Source organism: Nilaparvata lugens, chromosome 11, assembly GCF_014356525.2.
Source record: "Nilaparvata lugens isolate BPH chromosome 11, ASM1435652v1, whole genome shotgun sequence".
Lineage (NCBI taxonomy): Eukaryota > Metazoa > Arthropoda > Insecta > Hemiptera > Delphacidae > Nilaparvata > Nilaparvata lugens.
The window spans coordinates 37,775,342-37,800,270 of NC_052514.1; the positions used below are offsets into that span (position 1 = coordinate 37,775,342).

At 41.7% G+C, this 24,929-nt stretch overlaps 1 protein-coding gene across 1 annotated transcript; it reads right to left on the minus strand.

Annotated features, from left to right (window-relative positions):
• Positions 1-664: 664 nt before the first annotated feature.
• On the minus strand, positions 665-16,514 carry LOC111052900. Its single transcript, XM_039437298.1, has 4 exons — positions 16,357-16,514; positions 14,573-14,736; positions 11,701-11,842; positions 665-727 (listed from the first exon to the last, which is right to left on the minus strand). The coding sequence occupies exons 1-4, from the start codon at positions 16,375-16,377 to the stop codon at positions 665-667; spliced, it is 390 nt and encodes a 129-aa protein (XP_039293232.1). The 5' UTR covers positions 16,378-16,514.
• Between the last annotated feature and the right edge of the window lie 8,415 nt (positions 16,515-24,929).

The following is a 24,929-nucleotide window of genomic DNA, read 5'->3' on the forward strand; positions in this document are numbered from 1 at the left end:
ATTAGATCACGTCTCGAGGGTGAATCTAATTCTTACTCAGCCTACCATCATGAGTTATTATTGACGGTGTATTGATTCATTCAATTATTACTATTTGTGCTGATTGTTGTGATTATTTTTCGGAAAATCAATACTTCCAGAGTATGAATTAATTAACAGCTGTTGTGTCATTATACACGCCTTGTGTGAACAATTACTTTGAAAAAGTAAATCAAGATTTGTTTCGGGGTCAAATAAGTCTTGAAGTGAGAAGGAGAGATTGAGCAATAAATGTTCACTGATTGTGAATTAATTAGCAGATGTTATCTGTTATAATAAACACACTGTCATTTATATCCAATGGAAGGTTACTTTGCATAAGTAAATCATGTGATTGATTTCATTATTGAAATGAACAGTGAAAAGTGGAATATTGAGTTGAGATTTATAGTTCCGATTTTATTATTGTGATATAGTGAGAAGGCTGTGATCCTCATAACAGATCGAAAATGAATTATTTTTTTTCGACCACATTTAATTGTGATATAAAATCGAAATATGTGGTGTAACATCACAACTAGTGGCTTCATGTCAACCATATAATTCAGTATTCCTCATCATATTATAATCTCTCATATTTTATTGTGAGCAATAAGTTGCTGATACACTGAACTAACAAAGGGTATCAATCACTCTGACACTTGGTAATTTCCCTGGACTCCAATTCGCCTCTATCAACTTCTGCCTCCTGTGAAGTGTTACATTGTTGTGTATCACATTTCTTCTTGAGGATGGGGACTGCAACTTGAGTCTACCTCCTCGACGAGCTCCTGGAATTATTGGAGCTGTGTCTCAGCTGACTATTGTTGAGACCACGACGAGTTCCTGGTCGTGTTGGGGATTCATCCCAGCTGTCTGATGCTGGAAGTTAGGCAGTGCGAGAGCACGGCCATGCAGGGCGAAAGCCCGGCACATGCAGTGCGCAAGCACGGCGAAGCTCGGCAGTGTGAAAACACGGCCATGCAGGGCGAAAGCCCGGCACATGCAGTGCGCAAGCACGGCGAAGCAAGGCAGTGTGAAAACACGGCCATGCAGGGCGAAAGCCCGGCACATGCAGTGCGCAAGCACGGCGAAGCAAGGCAGTGTGAAAACACGGCCATGCAGGGCGAAAGCCCGGCACATGCAGTGCGCAAGCACGGCGAAGCAAGGCAGTGTGAAAACACGGCCATGCAGGGCGAAAGCCCGGCACATGCAGTGCGCAAGCACGGCGAAGCAAGGCAGTGTGAAAACACGGCCATGCAGGGCGAAAGCCCGGCACATGCAGTGCGCAAGCACGGCGACTCATTGCAGTGCGGAAGCACGGCGTTTCCCTTGTAATGTTATTTAGGTTCTCAGAACCTGTCTGAGGTGTTGTTACCCTCGTTTTTTGTGTTACCCGCCCCTCCTGGCAGTGCGAGAGCACCGCGATTCTCATCTGCAGTGCGGAAGCACGGCGTCCTCGGCAGTGTGGAAACACGGCAACTCTGCAGTGCGGGAGCACGGCGTCCTTTTTCGCGATGCGAAAGCATAGCGTTCCTGGCAGTGTGGAAACACGGCGCCCCGGGCAGTGCGAAAGCACGGCGTTCTTTTGCAGTGCGCAAGCACCGCGTCCTTATTTTTGCAGTGCGAGAGCACGGCGACTCATTGCAGTGCGGAAGCACGGCGTTTCCCTTGCAATGTTATTTAGGTTCTCAGAACCTGTCTGAGGTGTTGTTCACCTCGTTTTTTTTTGTGTTACCCGCCCTTCCTGGCAGTGCGAAAGCACCGCGATTCTCATCTGCAGTGCGGAAGCACGGCGTCCTCGGCAGTGTGGAAACACGGCAACTCTGCAGTGCGGGAGCACGGCGTCCTTTTTCGCGATGCGAAAGCATAGCGTTCCTGGCAGTGTGGAAACACGGCGCCCCTGGGCAGTGCGAAGGCACGGCGTTCCTTTTGCAGTGCGCAAGCACCGCGTCCTTATTTTTGCAGTGCGAGAGCACGGCGACTCATTGCAGTGCGGAAGCACGGCGTTTCCCTTGCAATGTTATTTAGGTTCTCAGAACCTGTCTGAGGTGTTGTTACCCTCGTTTTTTGTGTTACCCGCCCCTCCTGGCAGTGCGAGAGCACCGCGATTCTCATCTGCAGTGCGGAAGCACGGCGTCCTCGGCAGTGTGGAAACACGGCAACTCTGCAGTGCGGGAGCACGGCGTCCTTTTTCGCGATGCGAAAGCATAGCGTTCCTGGCAGTGTGGAAACACGGCGCCCCGGGCAGTGCGAAAGCACGGCGTTCCTTTTGCAGTGCGCAAGCACCGCGTCCTTATTTTTGCAGTGCGAGAGCACGGCGACTCATTGCAGTGCGGAAGCACGGCGTTTCCCTTGCAATGTTATTTAGGTTCTCAGAACCTGTCTGAGGTGTTGTTACCCTCGTTTTTTGTGTTACCCGCCCCTCCTGGCAGTGCGAGAGCACCGCGATTCTCATCTGCAGTGCGGAAGCACGGCGTCCTCGGCAGTGTGGAAACACGGCAACTCTGCAGTGCGGGAGCACGGCGTCCTTTTTCGCGATGCGAAAGCATAGCGTTCCTGGCAGTGCGAAAGCACGGCGTTCCTTTTGCAGTGCGCAAGCACCGCGTCCTTATTTTTGCAGTGCGAGAGCACGGCGACTCATTGCAGTGCGGAAGCACGGCGTTTCCTTGCAATGTTATTTAGGTTCTCAGAACCTGTCTGAGGTGTTGTTACCCTCGTTTTTTGTGTTACCCGCCCCTCCTGGCAGTGCGAGAGCACCGCGATTCTCATCTGCAGTGCGGAAGCACGGCGTCCTCGGCAGTGTGGAAACACGGCAACTCTGCAGTGCGGGAGCACGGCGTCCTTTTCGCGATGCGAAAGCATAGCGTTCCTGGCAGTGCGGAAGCACGGCGTTCCTTTTGCAGTGCGCAAGCACCGCGTCCTTATTTTTGCAGTGCGAGAGCACGGCGACTCATTGCAGTGCGGAAGCACGGCGTTTCCCTTGCAATGTTATTTAGGTTCTCAGAACCTGTCTGAGGTGTTGTTACCCTCGTTTTTTGTGTTACCCGCCCCTCCTGGCAGTGCGAGAGCACCGCGATTCTCATCTGCAGTGCGGAAGCACGGCGTCCTCGGCAGTGTGGAAACACGGCAACTCTGCAGTGCGGGAGCACGGCGTCCTTTTTCGCGATGCGAAAGCATAGCGTTCCTGGCAGTGTGGAAACACGGCGCCCTGGGCAGTGCGAAAGCACGGCGTTCCTTTTGCAGTGCGCAAGCACCGCGTCCTTATTTTTGCAGTGCGAGAGCACGGCGACTCATTGCAGTGCGGAAGCACGGCGTTTCCCTTGCAATGTTATTTAGGTTCTCAGAACCTGTCTGAGGTGTTGTTCACCTCGTTTTTTTTTTGTGTTACCCGCCCCTCCTGGCAGTGCGAGAGCACCGCGACTCTCATCTGCAGTGCGGAAGCACGGCGTCCTCGGCAGTGTGGAAACACGGCAACTCTGCAGTGCGGGAGCACGGCGTCCTTTTCGCGATGCGGAAGCATAGCGTTCCTGGCAGTGCGGAAGCACGGCGCTCCGGGCAGTGCGAAAGCACGGCATTCCTTTGGCAGTGCGAAAGCACCGCGTCCTTATTTTTGCAGTGCGAAAGCACGGCGCTTCTTGCAGTGCGAAAGCACGGCGTCCCCCATCGCAGTGCGCAAGCACGGCATGCAGGGCGAAAGCCCGGCCCGCAGGGCGAAAGCCCGGCAAAGGTAGTGCGCGAGCTTGACCAAGGCAGTGTGGGAACACGGCAGCCAGATTGCGAGCTCGTCCGAACGTCGTGCGCAAGCATGACACATCGGTCAGTGAGTGTCTGGATTGTCATTACGCGGACGCACACCTTCGCGGTGTGGGAACACCGCGGCAGTGTGAAAACACGGCACGCAGTGCGCAAGCACGGCCCGCAGGGCGAAAGCCCGGCGATTTGTTTCTGTGTTTGTGTGTTTCTGTTTTTTTTGTGTTTCTGTGTTTTTTGTGTGTTTTGTGTACCCTGTGTTGTCCCTCCTGGCAGTGCGAGAGCACGGCGCTCTTACCTGCAGTGCGACAGCACGGCGTCCTTCTGCAGTGTGAAAACACGGCGACTCGGCAGTGCGAAAGCACGGCGTCCATTTATGTACAGTGCGAAGCACGACACTTCCCGGCAGTGTCCTGCAAGTGTGACACGGCGCTCCCCGCAGTGCGAAAGCACGGCGCTCTCACCTGCAGTGCGGAAGCACGGCGTCCTGGGCAGTGCGGAAGCACGGCGACTCGGCAGTGCGAAAGCACCGCGTCCTTATTTTTGCAGTGCGAGAGCACGGCGACTCTTTGCAGTGCGGAAGCACGGCGTTTCCCTTGCAATGCTACTTAGGTTCTCAGAACCTGTCTGAGGTGTGTTCACCTCGTTTTTTTTGTGTTACCCGCCCTTCCTGGCAGTGCGAGAGCACGGCGCTCTCATCTGCAGTGCGGAAGCACGGCGTCCTCGGCAGTGTGAAAACACGGCAACTCTGCAGTGCGGGAGCACGGCGTCCTTTTCGCGATGCAAAAGCATGGTGTTCCTGGCAGTGCGGAAGCACGGCGCCCCGGGCAGTGCGAAAGCACGGCATTCCTTTTGCAGTGCGAAAGCACGGCGTCCCCCATCGCAGTGCGGAAGCACGGCGGCCTTTTGCAGTGTGCAAACACGGCGTCCCCCATTGCAGTGCGGAAGCACGGCGGTCCTTTGCAGTGCGAAAGCACGGCGTTTCTTGCAGTGCGAAAGCACGGCGTCCCCCATCGCAGTGCGGAAGCACGGCGGCCTCTTGCAGTGTGCAAACACGGCGTCCCCCATTGCAGTGCGGAAGCACGGCGGTCCTTTGCAGTGCGAAAGCACGGCGTTTCTTGCAGTGCGAAAGCACGGCGTCCCCCATCGCAGTGCGGAAGCACGGCGGCCTCTTGCAGTGTGCAAACACGGCGGTCTCTTGCAGTGTGCGAACACGGCGTCTCAACGCAGTGCGAAAGCACGGCGCAGATCTTCAAGATCTTCCCTGAAGCTAGGCCTAGGATCTGGCCGGGTAGCTTGCTCATTTCTTCGGATGGTGCCGACGCATCACCACCGGTTGGCGAGGAACCAACCTGGCGCCCAGTTTATGTTCGGTCTGCGTTGACCGGCGGAGAGGCGGCAGAATGTACTCAGGCATTTGGGACCTTCTGTCTGCCGTTTACCCCTTCCATCCTCACCCCCCCCTCTCCTCCCCCTCTCTTTTCCCCCCCCCTTCCCTTAGTAGGAACAGTGTGTCACGATGTATATCGTAACTAGAGAAAGGCATTGAATTTAGGGCTCATTATTCGACGCTCGGCTATCTTTCATAGAATCTGAGGGGTCAACGTTCAAGCCAGCCACTGGCCTACCGCTCAGCGTTGCTGCGCATCCTCTCTCCCCTCCCTCTCGGTCACTGAGGGAGGCTCGAGAAAGGCCAGCAAGAGGCAGTCGGGTTCGGAGAGCCAAGTCGAGCGGTCGAGAGAGGTGAGAAGGAAGCAGCGAGCAGCTAGCAACGTCACAGTACACCCGTACTACGTGAACTCCGATTTCTTCAGCGACCGGGAGTTGTGTCGAGGCTAAAGTTGATTAGCCTCTCACACAGTGAACTCCACTGCTCTACACTCGTTTGGGGCGAGTGTTAAACGACACTTAACCTGTTTGGACGACGGGTTGCCAGTTTCGACCAACGACAACACGTCAGGTTTGGTCGAAACCTGACTCCCCATTGGTAGGCCACCAGTGGGGCATCGAGGCGAGATAGGACATCCAGGAAGGTCAGGAAAGACCTTTCCCGCAACTCCGCGGACGATCCGGACCCACAGGAGGACAGCTAGTGCCCGGCCAGTAGGACTTAGGAAAGTCCAGAGTGCTGGCCGCCGCAGCGCGCTGGTCCAGTGCGGGATCGCAAGAGGACGTCTAGGAAGGCCAGGAAAAGCCTTTCCCGCAACTCCGCGGACGATCCGGACCCCAGGAGGACAGCTAGTGCCCGGCCAGTAGGACTTAGGAAAGTCCAGAGTGCTGGCCGCCGCAGCGCGCTGGTCCAGTGCGGGATCGCAAGAGGACGTTTGGGAAGGCCAGGAAAAGCCTTTCCCGCAACTCCGCGGCCGATCCGGACCCCAGGAGGACAGCTGGTGCCCGGCCAGTAGGACTTAGGAAAGTCCAGAGTGCTGGCCGCCGCAGCGCACTAGTCTAGTGCGGGATCGCAAGAGGACGTCTGGGAAGGCCAGGAAAAGCCTTTCCCGCAACTCCGCGGCCGATCCGGACCCCAGGAGGACAGCTGGTGCCCGGCCAGTAGGACTTAGGAAAGTCCAGAGTGCTGGCCGCCGCAGCGCACTAGTCCAGTGCGGGATCGCAAGAGGACGTCTGGGAAGCCAGGAAAAGCCTTTCCCGCAACTCCGCGGCCGATCCGGACCCCAGGAGGACAGCTGGTGCCCGGCCAGTAGGACTTAGGAAAGTCCAGAGTGCTGGCCGCCGCAGCGCACTAGTCCAGTGCGGGATCGCAAGAGGACGTCTGGGAAGGCCAGGAAAAGCCTTTCCCGCAACTCCGCGGCCGATCCGGACCCCAGGAGGACAGCTGGTGCCCGGCAAGTAGGACTTAGGAAAGTCCAGAGCGCGGCCGCCACAGCGCACTAAACCATGCGGAACCGGAAGAGGACCTCTGGGAAGGCCAGGAAAAGCCTTTACCAGAGCTCCGCAACCAACCCGGACCCCGGAAGACACCCGGTGCCCGAGGACTAAGACTTAGTCCCGACACAAAGCCCTTTCTCACGACTAACACTGCAGGTTCCTGTTCCCTTCTTTCCGCGACCAACCCTGTTTGGCAGTGCGAAAGCACGGCCCCTCTTTCCTAAAAGAGGGAAACATTCCTCCAAAGCACTCAAAACCCTGTTTCAACCCCCAACCCGAGCGAGGGTGGTTGACGGACGCCCCACCAAGACTCCCGTCCCCTGCCGCGGCCCTCCCCAGTCGCCGACTGAGTTTAGCCGGCCCAGAGCGACACTGGGAACTCTGATAGAAATAGGTGTGGGCAAAAATCTACTCAGAACTTGATTAATTGAAATCGTTCACATGAGTCTGACTCTCACACTATAGGAAAAAACAAAACTCAACTTTGAACCTAAAAATAAAAATGTATAACTTTCAAAAATAACTTGAACGAAATACTTGAAACAGTATGATTCGAGTATAGAAATTCACACATTTTCCTCGTACCTTATTCTCTGAATAAAACAAGTATTGGTGGATAAATCTTTTGAAACTAGTGACCCCCGGGGTTGGAGAACTTGCTTAAGAACTTAATTTCCTCGCACATAGACTATGCCCATGTGAGGAACCTTCTTCAAGTTTTGTATTTGTATATTGTATATTGTTTGTACTTTCTATGAAGAAGAATAAAGATAAATATTTAATCATTCTAATTTCAACTGTTGTATTGATAACCTTTTAAACACGCAACTTTTGATTACCTTACACAGAGTTGATGAAAATTATAAAAGCAGCTGAATATTTCTCTTACAAGAATAATATTTGACAGTGGGTTTTATTGGAGATCCAATTTGAAATGAAAAATTACTCTTCAAATATTACCCTATTGCTTCAACATCTGTGACCCTCACATGAATCCAAATTGATTTTTTTAAATGAGAAGGTGGTCATGTGATACATCATTTCGATTCAGAGTTCCAAGAGAAAATAAATACTCATCCATGTTTCTTTCCATTACGAAATGCTTGTTAATAATCAATTTAGAATACTTGAATTACGAATGAAAATAAATGACGAAAACCGCACATTGATATACTGGTATCAACCCTTATAATTGACCGAGCGAAGTGAGGTCTAAGATTCAAGTCGACGGTTTAGCATTTCTCACACTATATAAGATTATATGTTGCGCATTTACGGCGAAGCGCGGTAATAAATTTTCATTAAATTTGACAGGTATGTTCCTTTTTTAATTGCGCGTCGACATATATACAAGGTTTTTGGAAATTTTGCATTTCAAGGATAATATCAAAGGAAAAAGGAGCCTCCTTCATACGCCAATATTAGAGTAAAAATCAGACTATAGAATTATTCATCATAAATCAGCTGACAAGTGATTACACAGATGTGTGGAGAAGCTAGTCTATAGCTGTATTTCCATAAGGTCTATAGTTTCAATCAGGTACTTGTGGATGAGAATACTGCGTGAGGTCTACTGTTTACAGAGCTACTAGTATTTTGTTGATGTAAAAGTTGTAAATTATGTTGTATTTTAACCAGCTGACATCATGTCGTGTAATAGCTCCCAAATAGCATCAGCATGTCATAGATGTTATGAATGAATACAGAGAAGAAAGAGTTTACTTAGACCCTAAAGAGTTTACGTACACCCTAGAGTTTACAGAGAAGAAAAATTCCTTCTACTTTGTGGAATGAATAAATAGAAAATCAGCAGTAATTGCATGCAATGAATTCTTTAGCTGACTGAATCACAACAAATTTTTTTCTTATTCACTTTCAATTTTATTCTTATATCCTGGGAAAGGACAAAGGAGTGAGTCAATCTTGTTGTCCAACGAACTTGACCTGTAGAAAGGTTCGAAGAATACGTGTTGAAAATTTGAAGCTGATCGATCAATTCTTTCTAAAGTTATTGTACTAGTAGTTCTGTGAACAGTAGACCTCGCGCAGTTATAAACCACAGCCTCCTCTTATACTGTCCATCAGAGTAAATCCTGTATGTATGTCGTGTCGGCGAGATATCGGTGTGAAAACGGCTAATGACTATTGGGGTTGATGTATCAAAAATGCAAACATCAAAAACTAATCTCCTTCAAGACATATTGGCAACAGGTCAGCCCGAGTTCAAAGCAGAGTAAGGTCGAGAGACAATACTATGTTATTTTAGTTATTAATCGCATGCATCAATGTGGTATGCAATTAATAGTCCACACAGCAGATGATTTTTTACCAAGTTACATTGAGATATTGAATTCCATGCGTCATGGCATGCAATTTATAATCCACTCGACAGCTGATTTATGATGAATAACTCTATAGTCTGATTTTTACTCTAATATTGGCGTGTGAAGGAGGCTCCTTTTCCTTATATATTATCCTTGAATTCAAAATTTTCAAAAACCTTGTATATACGTCGACGCGCAATTTAAAAAGGAGCATACCTGTCGAATTTCATGATAATCTATTGCTGCGTTTCGCTGTGAATGCGCAACATATGAACATTTAAACATAAAGAGAAATGCAAAACCATCGACTTGAATCTAACACCTCACTCCGTTCGGTCAATAACTCGCTAACGCTCGTTCAATAATCACACATTCAAAAGTAACTTGAACGAAATAATTTAAACTGTGTGATTCCAGTTAATGGGAATTGACGCAACCTCCTTGTAGCTCTCCAAATAAAATAAGCTATGTTAGTGGTAATAGGGTAATCTCTGAAGAATCGCAGAGCACACATTTTGACCAACCTAATTGCCCTGCAATTAGATAGCACAGGCGATAGGCCTAGACTCCCTAAGTGAGCAATTCATTTTCGAATGTCACAGTCAACAATGGCTCTATTGCTCTTGTCTAGTCATTCGTTCAGCTTATTTACTCTTGGAGCAATTACACACGCACCAGTGACTCTGAAACCGACTTCAACCCGCAATTAGTCTGGTTACTCTCCCACTGAATACACTGATAATAATTGGGAATGCCCTACCGATTCTTCAGATTTATTGTAATCCGTGCCGTAATAATGATTGTTTTATGCTTACTAACCATTGTTGCTTCATCCACTGTGCAATTCAATATTTTGTCCTTCCAATATTTTTTTGTTATGGATTATCTCAGAATCCTCCAGACCTGGTAGGCCTACTATAATTATTTATTGATAAATTCGTCCATTGTTGTAGACTCCGGAGTTGAGCAATACATTGCTTGGATTTATTCTTCATCTAGCATATTTTTACTGGAGTTATCTACGTACAATATTAAGTTATCGAAGCTATTGTTGGAGTACATCTGTTGCAGATGATCGCATCAAGGATTTAATTCCCATTAATCTTCCTTCTCTAATATCGAATGGGCATCACAAAATCAGTCTAAATTGGAAACAAAAATAAATCTCAAGCTTAATATAGTCCAGTCAACGAAAGATTATAGAGGGAAAAGTTTGGAACACAATTTTTGACCCCACAGCTCTCGTAAGGATAGTAAGGGGGTTAACAAGTCCTCTCTCCTACCCCCTGTGCTTAGGAGGTGGGGGTGGTTTGTTTTTTTTTTGCACACAGCTCGAACAATATCATAGGAACTCTGCTAATACAAGCCCCTAATACAAATCCCCGGCCTACGATATTGCAACGTGGCAGTGTAGGTTTAGAATCTAATACATGATTGGTGAAAAAGATTTTAAAATATACCAGCTGATCTTTTTCACCAATCTTGTAAATTAGATTCTAGAGATTCACATCTCGAACAATATCATAGCCACCTCTAATACAAGGCCCGGCCTACGATATTGCAACGTAGCAGTGTAGGTTTAGAATCTAATACATGATTGGTGAAAAATATTTAAAAAAATACCAGCTGATCTTTTTCACCAATCATGTATTAGATTCTAGGCCTACGCTGCGACGTTGCAATATCGTAGGCCGGGGCCTTGTATTAGAGGTGGCTATGACAATATATGCGACTTTCGGAATTTTTCTTCGAATACAAAATAAATTAAAGCTTACAAATTCAAGTTTCATTTGTAACACTTTCCCATATCTCTTTTAGTTCTCTAGATGAGGGTCTTCTTAACATTGAGTTATGCGGACGTTTCAAAGGACAGCGAAAAAGTACTATAACGGGGTGTGATTTATCAAGATAAATATGATTTACACTCTCTGCCTAAAACTGGCCTGACAGTCTGGTTTCCGACTAGACAGTCGAATATGTCCGGCGAAACGTAACATTATTGACTGTCTTATTGATATCCTATTATATTAAGCGAGCAATATTTCTGTATCTATATATCTGGTTATTTATGTTTAACGGATCTCGAAAACGGCTCTAACGATTTTTACGAAATTTGGAACATAAATATCAATAAATCTGTGGTTTTTTGACAATTTCTTAGTCTTTTTCATTCAATAATTTGACTATTAATCCTATTATATTAAGCAAGCAATATTTCTGTATCTATATATCTGGTTATTTATGTTTAACGGATCTCGAAAACGGCTCTAACGATTTTTACGAAATTTGGAACATAAATATCAATAAATCTGTGGTTTTTTGACAATTTCTTAGTCTTTTTCATTCAATAATTTGGCTATTAATCCTATTATATTGAGCAAGCAATTTGTGTATATATGTTTATCTTGTTATCTGGTTATCTGGTTATCTGGTTATCTGGTTATCTGGTTATCTGGTTATCTGGTTATCTGGTTATCTGTTTATCTGGTTATCTGGTTATCTGGTTATCTGGTTATATGGTTATTTATGTTCAACGGATCTCGAAAACGGCTCTAACGATTTTCACGAAATTTGGATCATAGTAGGTTTATGATATAAAGATTCGATTGCACTAGGTCTCATCCTTCGGAAAACTCGCTGAACGACATTAAAAGGATAATTTATCCTTGGCTGAAACAGCTGTGGATAGTAAAAAGTGAGTAAGCAAGTGAAAAATCACTGGAAAGACCGAATCATAGCCGTAGAACTCAGGATTGTCGTAGGTTTTGTAAGTGTACTGGGAGTCGGGTCCAGCTGTCACCCCTGGGTAATAACCTCCCGGAGATCCATTCCGTTGGGCCCATTGCCTTCGAGCCATTTCTCTGTCAAAAAAAATGTTTTTGAAAAATGGTATAAGGAGCGTAATAGTATAATATAGATATCTCACATTTCAATTCATTGGAATAAGCCATGACACAGATTTTGCTGAAATGTTAAAACAGAGATTCCTCCGATCAACATTAACAAGAAAAGTAGATCCATAGATCGTAATATCATAGAGAAACAATAGCGTAAGTAGATATCTATATGGTATAGGGCGTTTTATGTTGCAACTTTTACTGTTATCTCAAGCCGATAGTCCATGTAGTTCTTTCCCAAAAATCTGGTGTGGTACACTCACACAACTTTCCTTGCTCATTGATCTATAAGCCTCATTAACGAGGATAATATTTAGGGAATAACATTATGCCGATTGGCGGCTAAATAATTTATTAAAACTACGATTATACTATTGTGATTGTGTTCAGAGTACATTTTCCTTTGTTTGAATTATGAAATTTGAGGATTTTTTAAAAGTTGTCAAAACAGCTGTTTTAAAAATAAAATATCGACATGTGTGTTCTTTTGAATAAACTGCTCTACCTACCTACCTCACGCACGAGAAGAAGGTTACAAAGTAAATTTTTCAAGGATGGGGTGGACCACCTGTTAATTTCTCAAGGAGGAGACTCATGCTAGTTAATAGAGCAGATATATAACTATACAGGGTATGAAATTGAAAAAAAAATCGGTCAAGTCATTTTTGAGAAAATCGTGATAGAAATTTAACAAAATTCATTCTTCTCAGGAATATTACGGAGCTCCTGCAATTTTCTAAGAAATGAGACTCATGTCATTTGATAGGGCTTATAAATAGCTATCTAGGGTATAAATTTGAAGAAAATCGTTAGAGCCGTTTTCGAGAAAACCGTGAAAAACATGGTTTTTTAGTAATTATCCGCCATTTTTCTCAGGAATATTACGGAGCTCCTGCAATTTTACCACAAATGAGACTCATGTCAGTTGATAGGGCTTTTGAATAGCTATCTATGGTATAAATTTGAAGAAAATCGTTAGAGCCGTTTTTATAGAAAATCGTGAAAAACATGGTTTTTTAGTAATTATCCGCTATTTTCTCCGCCATCTTGAATTAAATTTTATTGAATTTCTTATTGTCGTGTCCTCATGGTATAAGGACCTTAAGTTTGAAATTTGAAGTCAATCGGTTAATTAGAAATGGAGTTATCGTGTTCACAGACATACACACATACACACACACACATACACACACACACACACACACACACACACACACACACACACACACACACACACACACACACACACACACACAGACCAATACCCAAAAATCATGTTTTTGGACTCAGGGGACCTTGAAACGTATAAAAAACTTGAAATTGGGGTACCTTAATTTTTTTTGGAAAGCAATACTTTCCTTACCTATGGTAGTAGGGCAAGGAAAGTAAAAAGGTGTGTGACGCTGGTAGTCTCTCATATTGTGCCGTTCATTCCCTCTCACCCAAACAAAACAGTAAGATTCTACAATAATCGACAGTAATCGACTTGAGATGATAGTAAAAGTTGCGACATAAACGCCCTATACCTACATATCTACTTACGCTATTGTTTCTCTATGGTAATATCAAGCAAATTGACAATATTATTACAAGTTACAAGTATCAAACAACCACAAACAAGAGTCGTACTTTCTGATTAGTGGCATTTCATCCACGTTAAAATCCATTATCCATGTTATTTAGGAGATTCGATTTGAAAATTGACAACATACCTCCTTCCACAAATCATATTCAGATATTAAGATCACCCAGGGCCATATTCACGATAAATTCGTAAGAACGTTTGAAAATGCAAGTAATTCCAGGTGAGTTCATAATATGGAAACTGGCTTCAAGGATTTATTGAATGTTTATTTCCTAAGCAATGATTGGAAAAATCAAAACCTGTTCGGCCCACAAAGAAAGTTGCAAGTAATTTAGTTAAAAATTTTACAACGAATTATGATTCTAAAAATTTTATTGCTTCAAGTGCAGCCATGCACCTTGTACCTGTGTATCGTTCACAAGGATCGTTCATATGAGCCTCAATTCCACTCATTCATGTAGATTTCTGTGGAAATTGGAGAATGAAAATTTCAGTCTCTTAACAAATTCTCTCCTGAAAACAAAGTTGGGGAAATTCAGCTAACAACTCGAATTATGAACTCATTTAATGAATGTTGCCTGTCGTCAGTATACCTCGTTCTAAACACTGCTGACCTTTTTAGGAGACAACATCTAGATTCGAAGAATTTCAGAACGCAGTCTGCTTCCCAAAACTCCACTCTGTGCGCACCCCTGTTTAAATGCTTGTAATATATATGATTCTATGGAACAGAGTAGAATGTCAGTGTCATAATGTTTGTTCAACATATTCCGTTGGCTACATCGAGAAGGCAAATGAGCCCTCAAGGATTCAAGGGTTTAATACCTGATTCAAGTCTCCCTTATTCATTTCATTTGATTTCTCTACAGTCAAAAGCCTCTCGAGTTCTGCACTTCAATACTCTATTCAAAATCAATCTTTTCAAATCTTTCAATTGATTCTCTACAGTCAAAAATCACCTCCACTGATATTCTCCACAAGAAAAAACCTGTATGAGAATATTCTATTCGAATACTTTAGAGTTGATTGCTAATACTTTAGAGTCAGACCTTACTTTTGATTGGATACTAAGTATCCCACTTCAACTAAGTAACTTTAGAGTTGATTACCTTTGCCAATAGTCGCCGTAAACAGGGTTGTTACCCCTCCAGTTCCAAAAATCGTTGGGTCTCATAACAGGACCACCTCCCCTCACTCCTTGAGCCGCCATATTGGATTGAGGTTCCGATTGTGGAGCTGCATAGCAGGCCAAACTTGATAAAACTACTGTCATCTGGAAAAATTATACAAATTATTCATCTATATTTATTAGAAGGCCCGTTTGCCCAAAACCTGGCTAAATTTCAATCGTGATTAGTTTTACGAGAACCAATCAGAGAAAGCTCTTTAGAAATGAAGGCTTCCGAAAAGAATTTTCCCGAGAAAATTTGAGTCACCGGGTTCTTGTGTAATATTGAGTTCTTCTTACTGTTTTTTACTTTCCTTGCCCTATCACCTAAGAAAAGTATTGCTTTCCAAAAAAATTAAGGTACTCTAATTTCAAGTTTTCTATACGTTTCAAGGTCCCCTGAGTACAAAAACATGATTTTTGGGTGTTGGTCTGTGTGTGTATGTGTGTGACGTGATAACTATACATGACAACTGACATGAGTCCCATTTCTGGGGAAAATTGCAGGAGCTCCGTAATATTCTTGAGAAAAATTCATCAGCTCTATGAACTGGCATGAGTCTTTTTCCTGGAAAACTAATGGGGGGTCCACTTCATCCTTGAGTAATGGATTTTCTAACCTCCTTCTCGTGCATGATGTAGGTAGGTAGAGCAGTTTATTAAAAGAACACATAGTCGAGATATTTCATCTGAAGAACAGCTGTTTGACGACTTTCGATAAAATCATCGAATTTCACAATTATTCACACAAAGGAAAAAGTACTCTGAAAACAATTATATATACATATACATATACAGTAGTCTGATCGTAGTTGCAAATATGTTGCCGCCAATCATCATTATGTTGGAGTGATCCGTGGTCTAGTGGATAGAATGCCTGCGTAGCAGCATAGAGATCCCGGGTTTCAAACCCTCTCAATACCAAAAGTTTTTTAACCAGATCACACCCGTGTTATCGGATGGGCACGTTAAACTGTCAGTCCCGGCTGAAGTATGACAGTCGTAAGGCCAATTGACGGCTTAAATTATATATTCAGGCGGTGGGACCTTCCCGCAAGGGACTCCCCACCAACAAAAGCCATACGAATTTACTTTATCATTATGTTATTCCCCTAAATTATTCTCGTTTAAGAATGAGGCTTACAGTTCAATGAGCAAGGAAAGTTGGGTGGGTGTACCACACCAGATTCTTTAAACTGTTAAATATCTACGTGATTTTTGTTATTTTATGACTGATATTATTTGGTGTTGATGTTTCGCCCCCGAATCAGATTTCAACAAAGTAACATGAAATTATAGTTTTCTTTGTTTGATGTCATATTTTCCAATTTGTTTATGATTTTTCTGATTATATAAAGTGGAGTGTAAAATTAGCAAAAAACCACCAAATCAGGCATGGCAAAAATCCATTGTCGTTTTCTTGACTCTAGCCCGTTCACCTGCATGAATTAAGTATAGACTCAGGCATTTTCTAAACATGTCGCTCTATTTCGAAATTCCAAATTTCATTTCAAATTATCTAAAAATCGATTGTTGTTTTCTTGACTCTAGCCCGTTCACCTGCATGAATTAAGTATAGACTCAGGTATTTTCTAAACATGTAGCTCTATTTCGAAATTCCAAATTATCTTTTCTATTTTCTTAAAATCGGCCCAGCACAGAGTTTGGAGGGAATCAATTGATTTTTGATTAGATTTGAAAAAAATAATTGTGAGATTCACTTACCAGAACAATTTGAGTAGCCATGTTGAAGCTAAGGACGAGTAGCACCAACTGATGTGCACTGTTTGAAATTAGGCGTTTAAATAGTGGCTGATGACTTGTTCCAGCATAAGCGAGCGAATCATCATTATTGGAGGCCCAGCAGCAGCAAGTAGCAGAAAATCTGCAAAAAAAGTTCTCTTTGCTGCTCTACAAGAAGATGAATGGTGATGATATACCGGTGACCTTGAACTCCACCTGCTGGATTCACTTTAAACTGGCAGCGTTAGTTGAATGGGTAGCAATGTTGTTGAATACGAGGATTGCTGATATGAAAAATGAAGAAGTAGGAGAAGAAGAAGGAGAAGACGAAGGAGAAGAAGAAGGAGAAGAAGAAGGAGAAGAAGAAGGAGAAGACGAAGGAGAAGAAGAAGGAGAAGAAGAAGGAGAAGAAGAAGGAAAAGAAGCAGAAGGACAGAAAGAAGAATACATGAGAAGCAGAAGCAGAAAAATAAAAGAGGAGGAAGAGGAAGAAGAGAAAGAGGAGGAAGAAGAGGAGGAAGAGGAAGAAGAGGAAGAAGAAGAAGAAGAAGTAGACAGGAGAAGGTGAAGAAGAAAGGAGAATAAGACGAAGACAGGAGAAGAAAAAGAAGATGGGAGAAGAAGAAGAAGAAGAAGACAAGAGAAAAAGAAGAAGGCAGGAGAAGAAGAAGAAGACTGGAGAAGAAGAAGACAGGAGGAAAAGAAGAAGAAGAAGAAGAAGAGGAGGAAGTAAATTTATATAATATATCACTGTAGTGAGATTGTTCCCATGTTGTCAGCGTTGGTGTAATGTAAAGCATTGATGTGATTCATGAGGTATACTGACAGTAATTTGTGAATCTCGCTCTAAGTCTGATCCACTATTCTGTAGTTTCAGGTTATCCTTGTCTATCCTTGTGTATCCTTGTCTTTACTTGTCTATGCTTGTCTATCCTTGTCTATGCTTGTCTATGCTTGTCTGTCCTTGTATCCTTGTCTATCCTCGTCATAGGGTGTGTTGTTGATTCAATTAAACATGAGCAAACGAAATTGAGAGAGAAGAAGAGAAAGAAGAAGACAAAAAATGATGAAGAATAAGAATAAGAAAAAGAAGAAGAGCGGAGAAGAAGAGAAAGATGATGTTGATGAGGAAGTGGAAGAAGAAGAAGATTTTGATGGAGAAATGAAAGATAAGGAAGATGATGATGAAGAAATGGAATAAGAAGAGAAATAAGTTATAGTAAAGACCATACTAATCATCCTGAAATAGTTCTCATAATTTTGATTGACAAAGCGTGTAAAGGCGGAATGTTTCTTAGTGATTTAACATTAATATATCCATCACTCTGATCATAATAATTCAATGTAGAATTTATATTATTAGTAATAGAGCACGTGTATGATTTGTTAGGTATTCAGTTTAGACATTTGCAACTGCTTATTACACAGAGTTGGGCAGGGAGGTATGGATGATTTGAAATAACAGTTACACACTTATTTTTAAACAAAACTTTGAATTTATTTTTTTAGTGTGTACCTTGAATGTTGCAATTCAAGGACAAAATTAAAAATTGATCATGTACGAAAAATAAAATCTGTTAAATGCTGTCTATTTTTGTCCATACACTCCTGAAGACATTGTGAGAAGTTGTCCATACTCCTCTAAAGCATTGCATGCATTGTACTGCTCGAATTTCTTGGGTTATTGTTTCACTCAGGGCTTTGAGGGTTCATGGTTTTTTTATTGACCGAGCGAAGTGAGGTCTAAGGTTCAAGTCGACGGTTTGGCATTTCTCTTAGGCCGGTTACAGAGCTCGACCGACCGTCAGTGCGTATGTACCATCCTGACCATATGCATCATCGATGAATCAGTTTTGCTCATTCAGAGCTCGACCGACCGTCAGTGCGTACGTCAGTCGCGCTTGTCTTTTCCATAGAGATTCCATGTATCCGTACAGAGCAGGACTGACGGCACGCATGCGCACGGTCAGGACCATGCGTTTTATTCAGCGTACGAAGACCATCGGTCGAGCTCGTGCGCATCCGTTCCATCGGTCGACTGACGCGCTATTGAAACAAATAGAATCTTTCAGAGCTGTACTGATCAGTAGCCCGATCGCAACATAACCAATGTGCTGACACCTCTGCCCGAAAATCAGCTGATATTGAATTGAATATCATAATGAATGAATTCAATTAATAGTGTCATATTTGAATTCAGAGTTTTTCTATACATTTCTTCAATCATTTCTAAATTTTTTATTGAAAAAAATCATATATTATTAATATTATCTGCATTTATTTGATCCGTAGCTTAAAGTGACTGCAAGTATTCTCAATGGTGATACAAGCTCGAAATAACTCATCAAGATTTCTGATGGAGATTCTGAGGTAGTTAAAAATGTATCTTCACCCCAAGCAATGATGTATATAATGGTACTAAATTCCCTTTGAAATGCTCTTTGGGCGACCATCGGGTGAACTTGATATCCACATCTTTTGATCTTTCGTTTAGGCAGATAATAAGCTGCAATTAAACAATCTGTAAGGCATCCATTTTGTGAATCAGAAAAACTGATGTATGGTCAGGATGGTGCATACGCACTGACGGTCGGTCGAGCTCTGTAACCGGCCTTAATGTTTAAATGTTTATATGTTGCGCATTTACAGCGAAACGCGGTAATAGATTTTCATGAAATTTGACAGGTATGTTCCTTTTTTAATTGCGCGTCGACGTATATACAAGGTTTTTGAAAATATTGCATTTCAAGTATAATATAAAAGGAAAAAGGAGCCTCCTTCATACGCCAATATTAGAGTAAAAATCAGACTATAGAAATATTCATCATAAATCAGCTGACAAGTGATCACACAGATGTGTGGAGAAGCCAGTCTATTACTGTATTTCCCATAAGGTCTATAGTTTCAATCAGGTACTTGTGGATGAGAATTCTGCGTGAGGTCGACTGTTCACAGAACTACTAGTGTATACACGTGCTTTTAGGTAGCCCCATAAAAAATGTCACCAGGTGACAGGTCCGGTGACCGTGGAGGCCATTCCACATGGCACGCAACGAAATGAGGCGTCCAGGGAAGGTCTGCCTTAGAAATTCCTTAGATGCTCTCGATGTATGGCAAGTCGCCTCATCTTGTTGAAACCATACAGGATTGACATGGCTTCGTCGTCGTCTCAATTGTGGCAGAAAAAATTGGCAGACAAAACGACTCGTCTGACAGTGACGCTTCGACCGTTTTCTCGAAAAAATTAGGGTCAATAATTAGTTTTATGGGGCTACCTAGAAGCACGTGCATACATAAACAAACCACGAACTCTTGAAGGCCTGAGTGGAACAATAACGCAAGATATTCGAGCGGGACCACGTGCAATGCTTCAGAGGAGTATAGACAACTTCTCACAACGTCTACAGGAGTGTATGGACAAAAACGAACAGCATTTAACAGGACGGTGTTGTTTTTCGTAAATAAAACAATGTTAACTCAATTTTTCCCCTTTAATTTTTACTTTCCTTGCCCTATTACCATAGGTAAGAAAAGTATTGCTTTCCGAAAAAAATTAAGGTACCCCAGTTTCTTAATTTCTATACGTTTCAAGGTCCCCTGAGTCTAAAAAAGTGGTTTTTGGGTATTGGTCTGTATGTGTGTGTGTGTGTGTGTGTGTGTGTGTTGTGTGTGTGTGTGTGTGTGTGTGTGTGTGTGTGTGTGTGTGTGTACACGATATCTCATCTCCCAATTGACCGGAATGACTTGAAATTTGGAATTAAGGTCCTTACAATATGAGGATCCGACACGAACAATTTCGATCAAACGCAGTTCAAGATGGCGGCTAAAATGGCGAAAATGTTGTCAAAAACCGGGGTTTTCGCGATTTTCTCGAAAACGGCTCCAACGATTTTGATCAAATTTATACTTGAAATAGTCTTTGATAAGCTCTATCAACTGCCACTAGTCTCATATCTGTAGAAATATCAGGATCTCCGCCCCATCTATGCAAAGTTTGATTTTAGATTCCCAATTATTAGGCTTCAGATACAATTTGAACAACAAATTTCGAATGGAAAAAGTTGAGCATGAAAATCTCTACAATTAATGTTCGGTAACATTTCCACCTAAAATTGAAAATTAGATCGAAATTCGAGAAAATGTGTTTATCCAATTGCAAACTGTTGGCAACTGTTGATTCTATCAAATCATTCACTATGAAGAGATAGCAGACCTCGTATGTCTCCAGCGTTATTTTCCTTTCACCAGCTGGCACAGATCTTTGTTTATAAGTAGTAGACTTGAGATGCGCGTGAACACTAGCGTCAGGTGATAAATTTTCATAACGGCAAGGAAAGTTGTGTGAGTGCGCCACACCAGATTTTTAAAATGGCAATTACATCCAAGGAAGGTACAAACTAAACAAATAAATTTTGAGTTTCGTTTAAAAATGAGTGTGTAACTGTTATTTCAAATCATCCATACCTCCCTGCCCAACAATATAGGATGAGGCTCTAATTAAATATAATTCGGTTTGGTTTCAGTTTATACTAAATTTGCCTTCCATGTTAAAATAAAGGCAGTCTCTTTATCTATGTATCCATATCATCTATCCATCAATCTGACTATGGAACCCCATTCTCTACCATGGAAATTCTATATTTCTCTCATAGAAATTCAACATGGTTCATCCTTCTAAACCATACTCCTCTCTCGCTTCAATTTGACAGATTGCTGAACTCACAATGAGACGGATCATCCTTGTAAGAGAGAGAGACAGTGTGAGCTCATTCTACCCCTCTTGCTCAGCACACCTTCATGAAGGGGCCAACCTTGGCCTTCACTTGAAGTGAGAATGCAATTACCTTGTCATACATTTTATGTACAGTTTGTTTACAACTTGCATACTAATGTGATGTACTGATGTACGAACAGACACTGAAAAACAAAATATTTCAAAATTCCTCAACCGCGTTATAAGTGTTGTTCTTGAATTGGTAACAAGAAACCCTAGTATCCGGTTCATGTTTTTAGAAGGATAACGAATGAGAGAAGAAGAAGAAGAAAAAAAGAAGAAGAAGACAGAAGGAGAAGAAGAAGACAGAGGAAAAAGATAAAGAAGAAGTAGCTGGAGGAAGAAGAAGGAGGAGAAGAAGAAGAAAAATAAAATAAGGGAGAAGTAGAATAAAAAAAAGAAGTGTAGGCTTATAGTGAAGTGCACGATATAATGCCAGTGGAGAAACATAGGAGAACAACGTTGCCCATCCTCTGTTTTGTCAATGCCTTCTATAGACGGTAGCTAATACGGGTTTTTTTAATGTAATATTAACTGTTCATTCTCGTTTGAAATAGTCAATTGTATTTTATCAAACAAAAATTTTCAATAATTTCATAATGTATTCCTTAATTAAGATTATATATTTTGTTAATTAATTATTAATTCTACATTGTTAAAGGACGATCTGGCAACAGCACAAAGCGAGATTTTATCAAACAGGTCACACGATATTATTATTATTATTATTATTATTTATCATTAAGTGAGCTGAATTAACCTGATTTATAGAGCCCATCAATTAAAGATAACTATTGCTACCTACATTAAACTGCATTCTGATTCATTTCATTTCACCCAATTCTCATAATAAATTCTTTACTTTTGCTTGTGACAGAAATAATGATGGAATCAAAGAAGAAAGAGAAGCAGATTTCTGCTCATTTGTTTTATCAAAATTACTCATCAATTAGGCTATACAATCCAACTTCAATGATCTAGGGATGTGCCCTCAGGGCTTTTTGAAGTTTGACGGGTTTTCATGGATTCCGCCTCAACTACGACTATTATCGAAAAATAATTGTTATCAATTCTTGTTATCACAAAAATTCCCAATCAAAATCCCATCTACAAATTATGTCAAGTCCCATTTTGTCGTAAATTCACGCATTAAGCTGTAATTCGTGGAAAATCATAAGCTATATTGGTCACTTATCCAGTTTTTATCAAATTTTGTCTCAACGACCACTCATATCAAAAAACTGGAGATGACATAAAATATAGATCTAAACATGATCTACAAATCATAACCTGTAACATTTTGCTGTTGAACCAAGCGTAAGACTGTAATTTCAGATTATATAAGTACTTGCTTCATTACAAGCCAAATCCTTTGTAGAGTTATAATGGTCAATTATTCAGTTATTAACAAATTTTGACTTAACGGACTCTTATATCGAAAAACTGTAGATCACATAAAATATAGATCTAAACATTATCTACAAATCATAAATTGTAACATTTTGCTGATAGAACAAGCGTAAGACTGTAATTTCAGATTAAAGAAGTACTTGTTTCATTACAAGCTAAACCCTTTGTAGAGCTATATTGGTCAATTATTCAGTTATTAACAAATTTTGACTTAACGGCCTCTTATATCGAAAAACTGTAGATCACATAAAATATAGATCTAAACATGATCTACAAATCATAACCTGTTACATTTTGCTGTTAAACCAAGCGTAAGACTGTAATTTCAGGATAAAGCAGGACTTGCTCCATTACAAGCCAAATCGGTTGGTAGATGAAAAAGCCAAGCTGAGCCAGACAGCCAAGCCGAGTTGAGAAACAGAAAGCAGCGCTCATGCTACCTGGTGGCAGCGATTGGTATTACACTGCTCACTTGTGGACAGCTTGCGGCATCTAGCGGCAGAAAATAGAACTAGGTAGAAACCAAGCATATTCAGATTCAGAGTGACGGACTGAGCAGATTCAGAAGAAGAAAAAGAAGAAGAAGAAGAAAAAGAAGAAGAAGAAGAAAAAGAAGAAGAAGAAGAAGAAGAAGAAGAAGAAGAAGAAGAAGATGATGATGATGAAGAAGAAATTGGAAAAAAAAGAAATACTTTTCAATTCGAGACCATACTAGGCCTAATCATCCTGAAATTAATAGTTTTCAGTAATTTTGATTGACAGAGCATGTAAAGACGGAATACTTCTCTCAGTAATTTAGCATTAATAAATCCATCACTCTGATCATAATAATTCAATGTAGAATTTATTTTATTGGGAATAGAGCACGTGTATGATTTGTTAAGTATTCAGCTTATTATACACTTGCAACTGCTTATTATAATTTTATATAGGATGAGGCTCTATAATTGAATATAATTCAGTTTTGATTCAGTTCTCATTTAGATTATTGACTACACTCACGGTAGGCTATCCACTTATAGTAAATTATATCAGTGATTTGATAGAAATGTTTTTTACACTCAACTTTTTGAATTCAATCGACGTGAATGTTCAACTGTAATTTATTTATTTCTTCTTCTGTCTTCTTCTTCTCCTGCCTTCTCCTTCTTATTCTTCTTTTTCTTCTCCTGTCTTCTTCTTCTCCTTTTTTTCTTCTTCTTTTACTTCTCCTCCTTCTTCTTTTTCTTCTACTCTCACCTCTCTTTTTTCTAGCCTTTTTTCATGGGAGAGATGGCTTATTTATCAGAAATGTGTTGTCAAAGATTTTTAAAGAATAAAAAGAAATGAATCAGAACCATAATGATCATTAGGTGGTCTCAACCTTGACAATAAACTTTAGAAACATGAAAACATCGGGAAGAATTACTGGTATGAAACGTTGATGAGAAAATGATTACTGACAGGGAATTTCGTGTTGAGATACAAGCATTCTTATTCTCCTGTAAAACGAAAAAAATGGTACAAAAATAGTTGGATAAACGTACTGTAGACATTGTCTTTTGTGGAAAATATCACCAGTAAAAAGTTCTTTTTAGTCTTTTGCACAGACTTCAAGCACTGTCGTACTGTTCGGTTCCAGGATGTGAAAACCGTCTGACTGCCATATTGCATTAGAAAAAATTTATATTTTTCATAATAAACATTTTTCATCAACAAATAACGAGCCACGCTTCCACATAATGGATAATTATCACTTCTACATAAATAATATTGCTCTCATTCTTCAATATTTCAAACTAAAATAAAAAATCTGGTGTGGCGCACTCACACAACTTTCCTTGCCGTTATGAAAATTGATCACCAGACGCTAGTGTTCCCGCGCATCTCAAGTCTACTACTATTCAAAGATCTGAGCCAGCTGGTGACAGGACAATAACGCTGGAAACACACGAGGTCTGCTATCTCTTCATAGTGAATGATTGAATAGCATCAACAGTTGTCAACAGTTAGCAATTGAAATAATCACTTTTTCTCGAATTTCGAGCTTATTTTCAATTTTAGGTAAAGATGTTATTGAATATTAATTGTAGAGATTCTCATGCTCAATCTTTTCCACTCAATATTTTTTGTCTAAATTGTATCTGAAGCCTGATAATTGGGAATCTAAAATCAAACTTTGAATAGATGGGGCGGAGCTCCTGAAATTTTTACAGATATAGGACTTAAGGCAGTTGATAGAGCTTATCAATAACTATTTCAGATATGAATTTGATCGAAATCGTTGGAGCTGTTTTCGAGAAAATCGCGAAAAACCCTGTTTTTGACAACATTTTCGCCATTTTAGCCGCCATCTTGAATCGCATTGGATCGAAATTGTTCGAGTCGGATA

Coding starts and splice junctions, on each gene's coding strand:
- LOC111052900 (XM_039437298.1), bottom strand. CDS start 16,377: ATGGCTACTCAAATTGTTCTG. Junction 14,737..16,356: donor TGGCTACTCAAATTGTTCTG/GTAAGTGAATCT, acceptor TAATTTTTCCAG/ATGACAGTAGTTTTATCAAG. Junction 11,843..14,572: donor TACGGCGACTATTGGCAAAG/GTAATCAACTCT, acceptor TTTTTTTGACAG/AGAAATGGCTCGAAGGCAAT.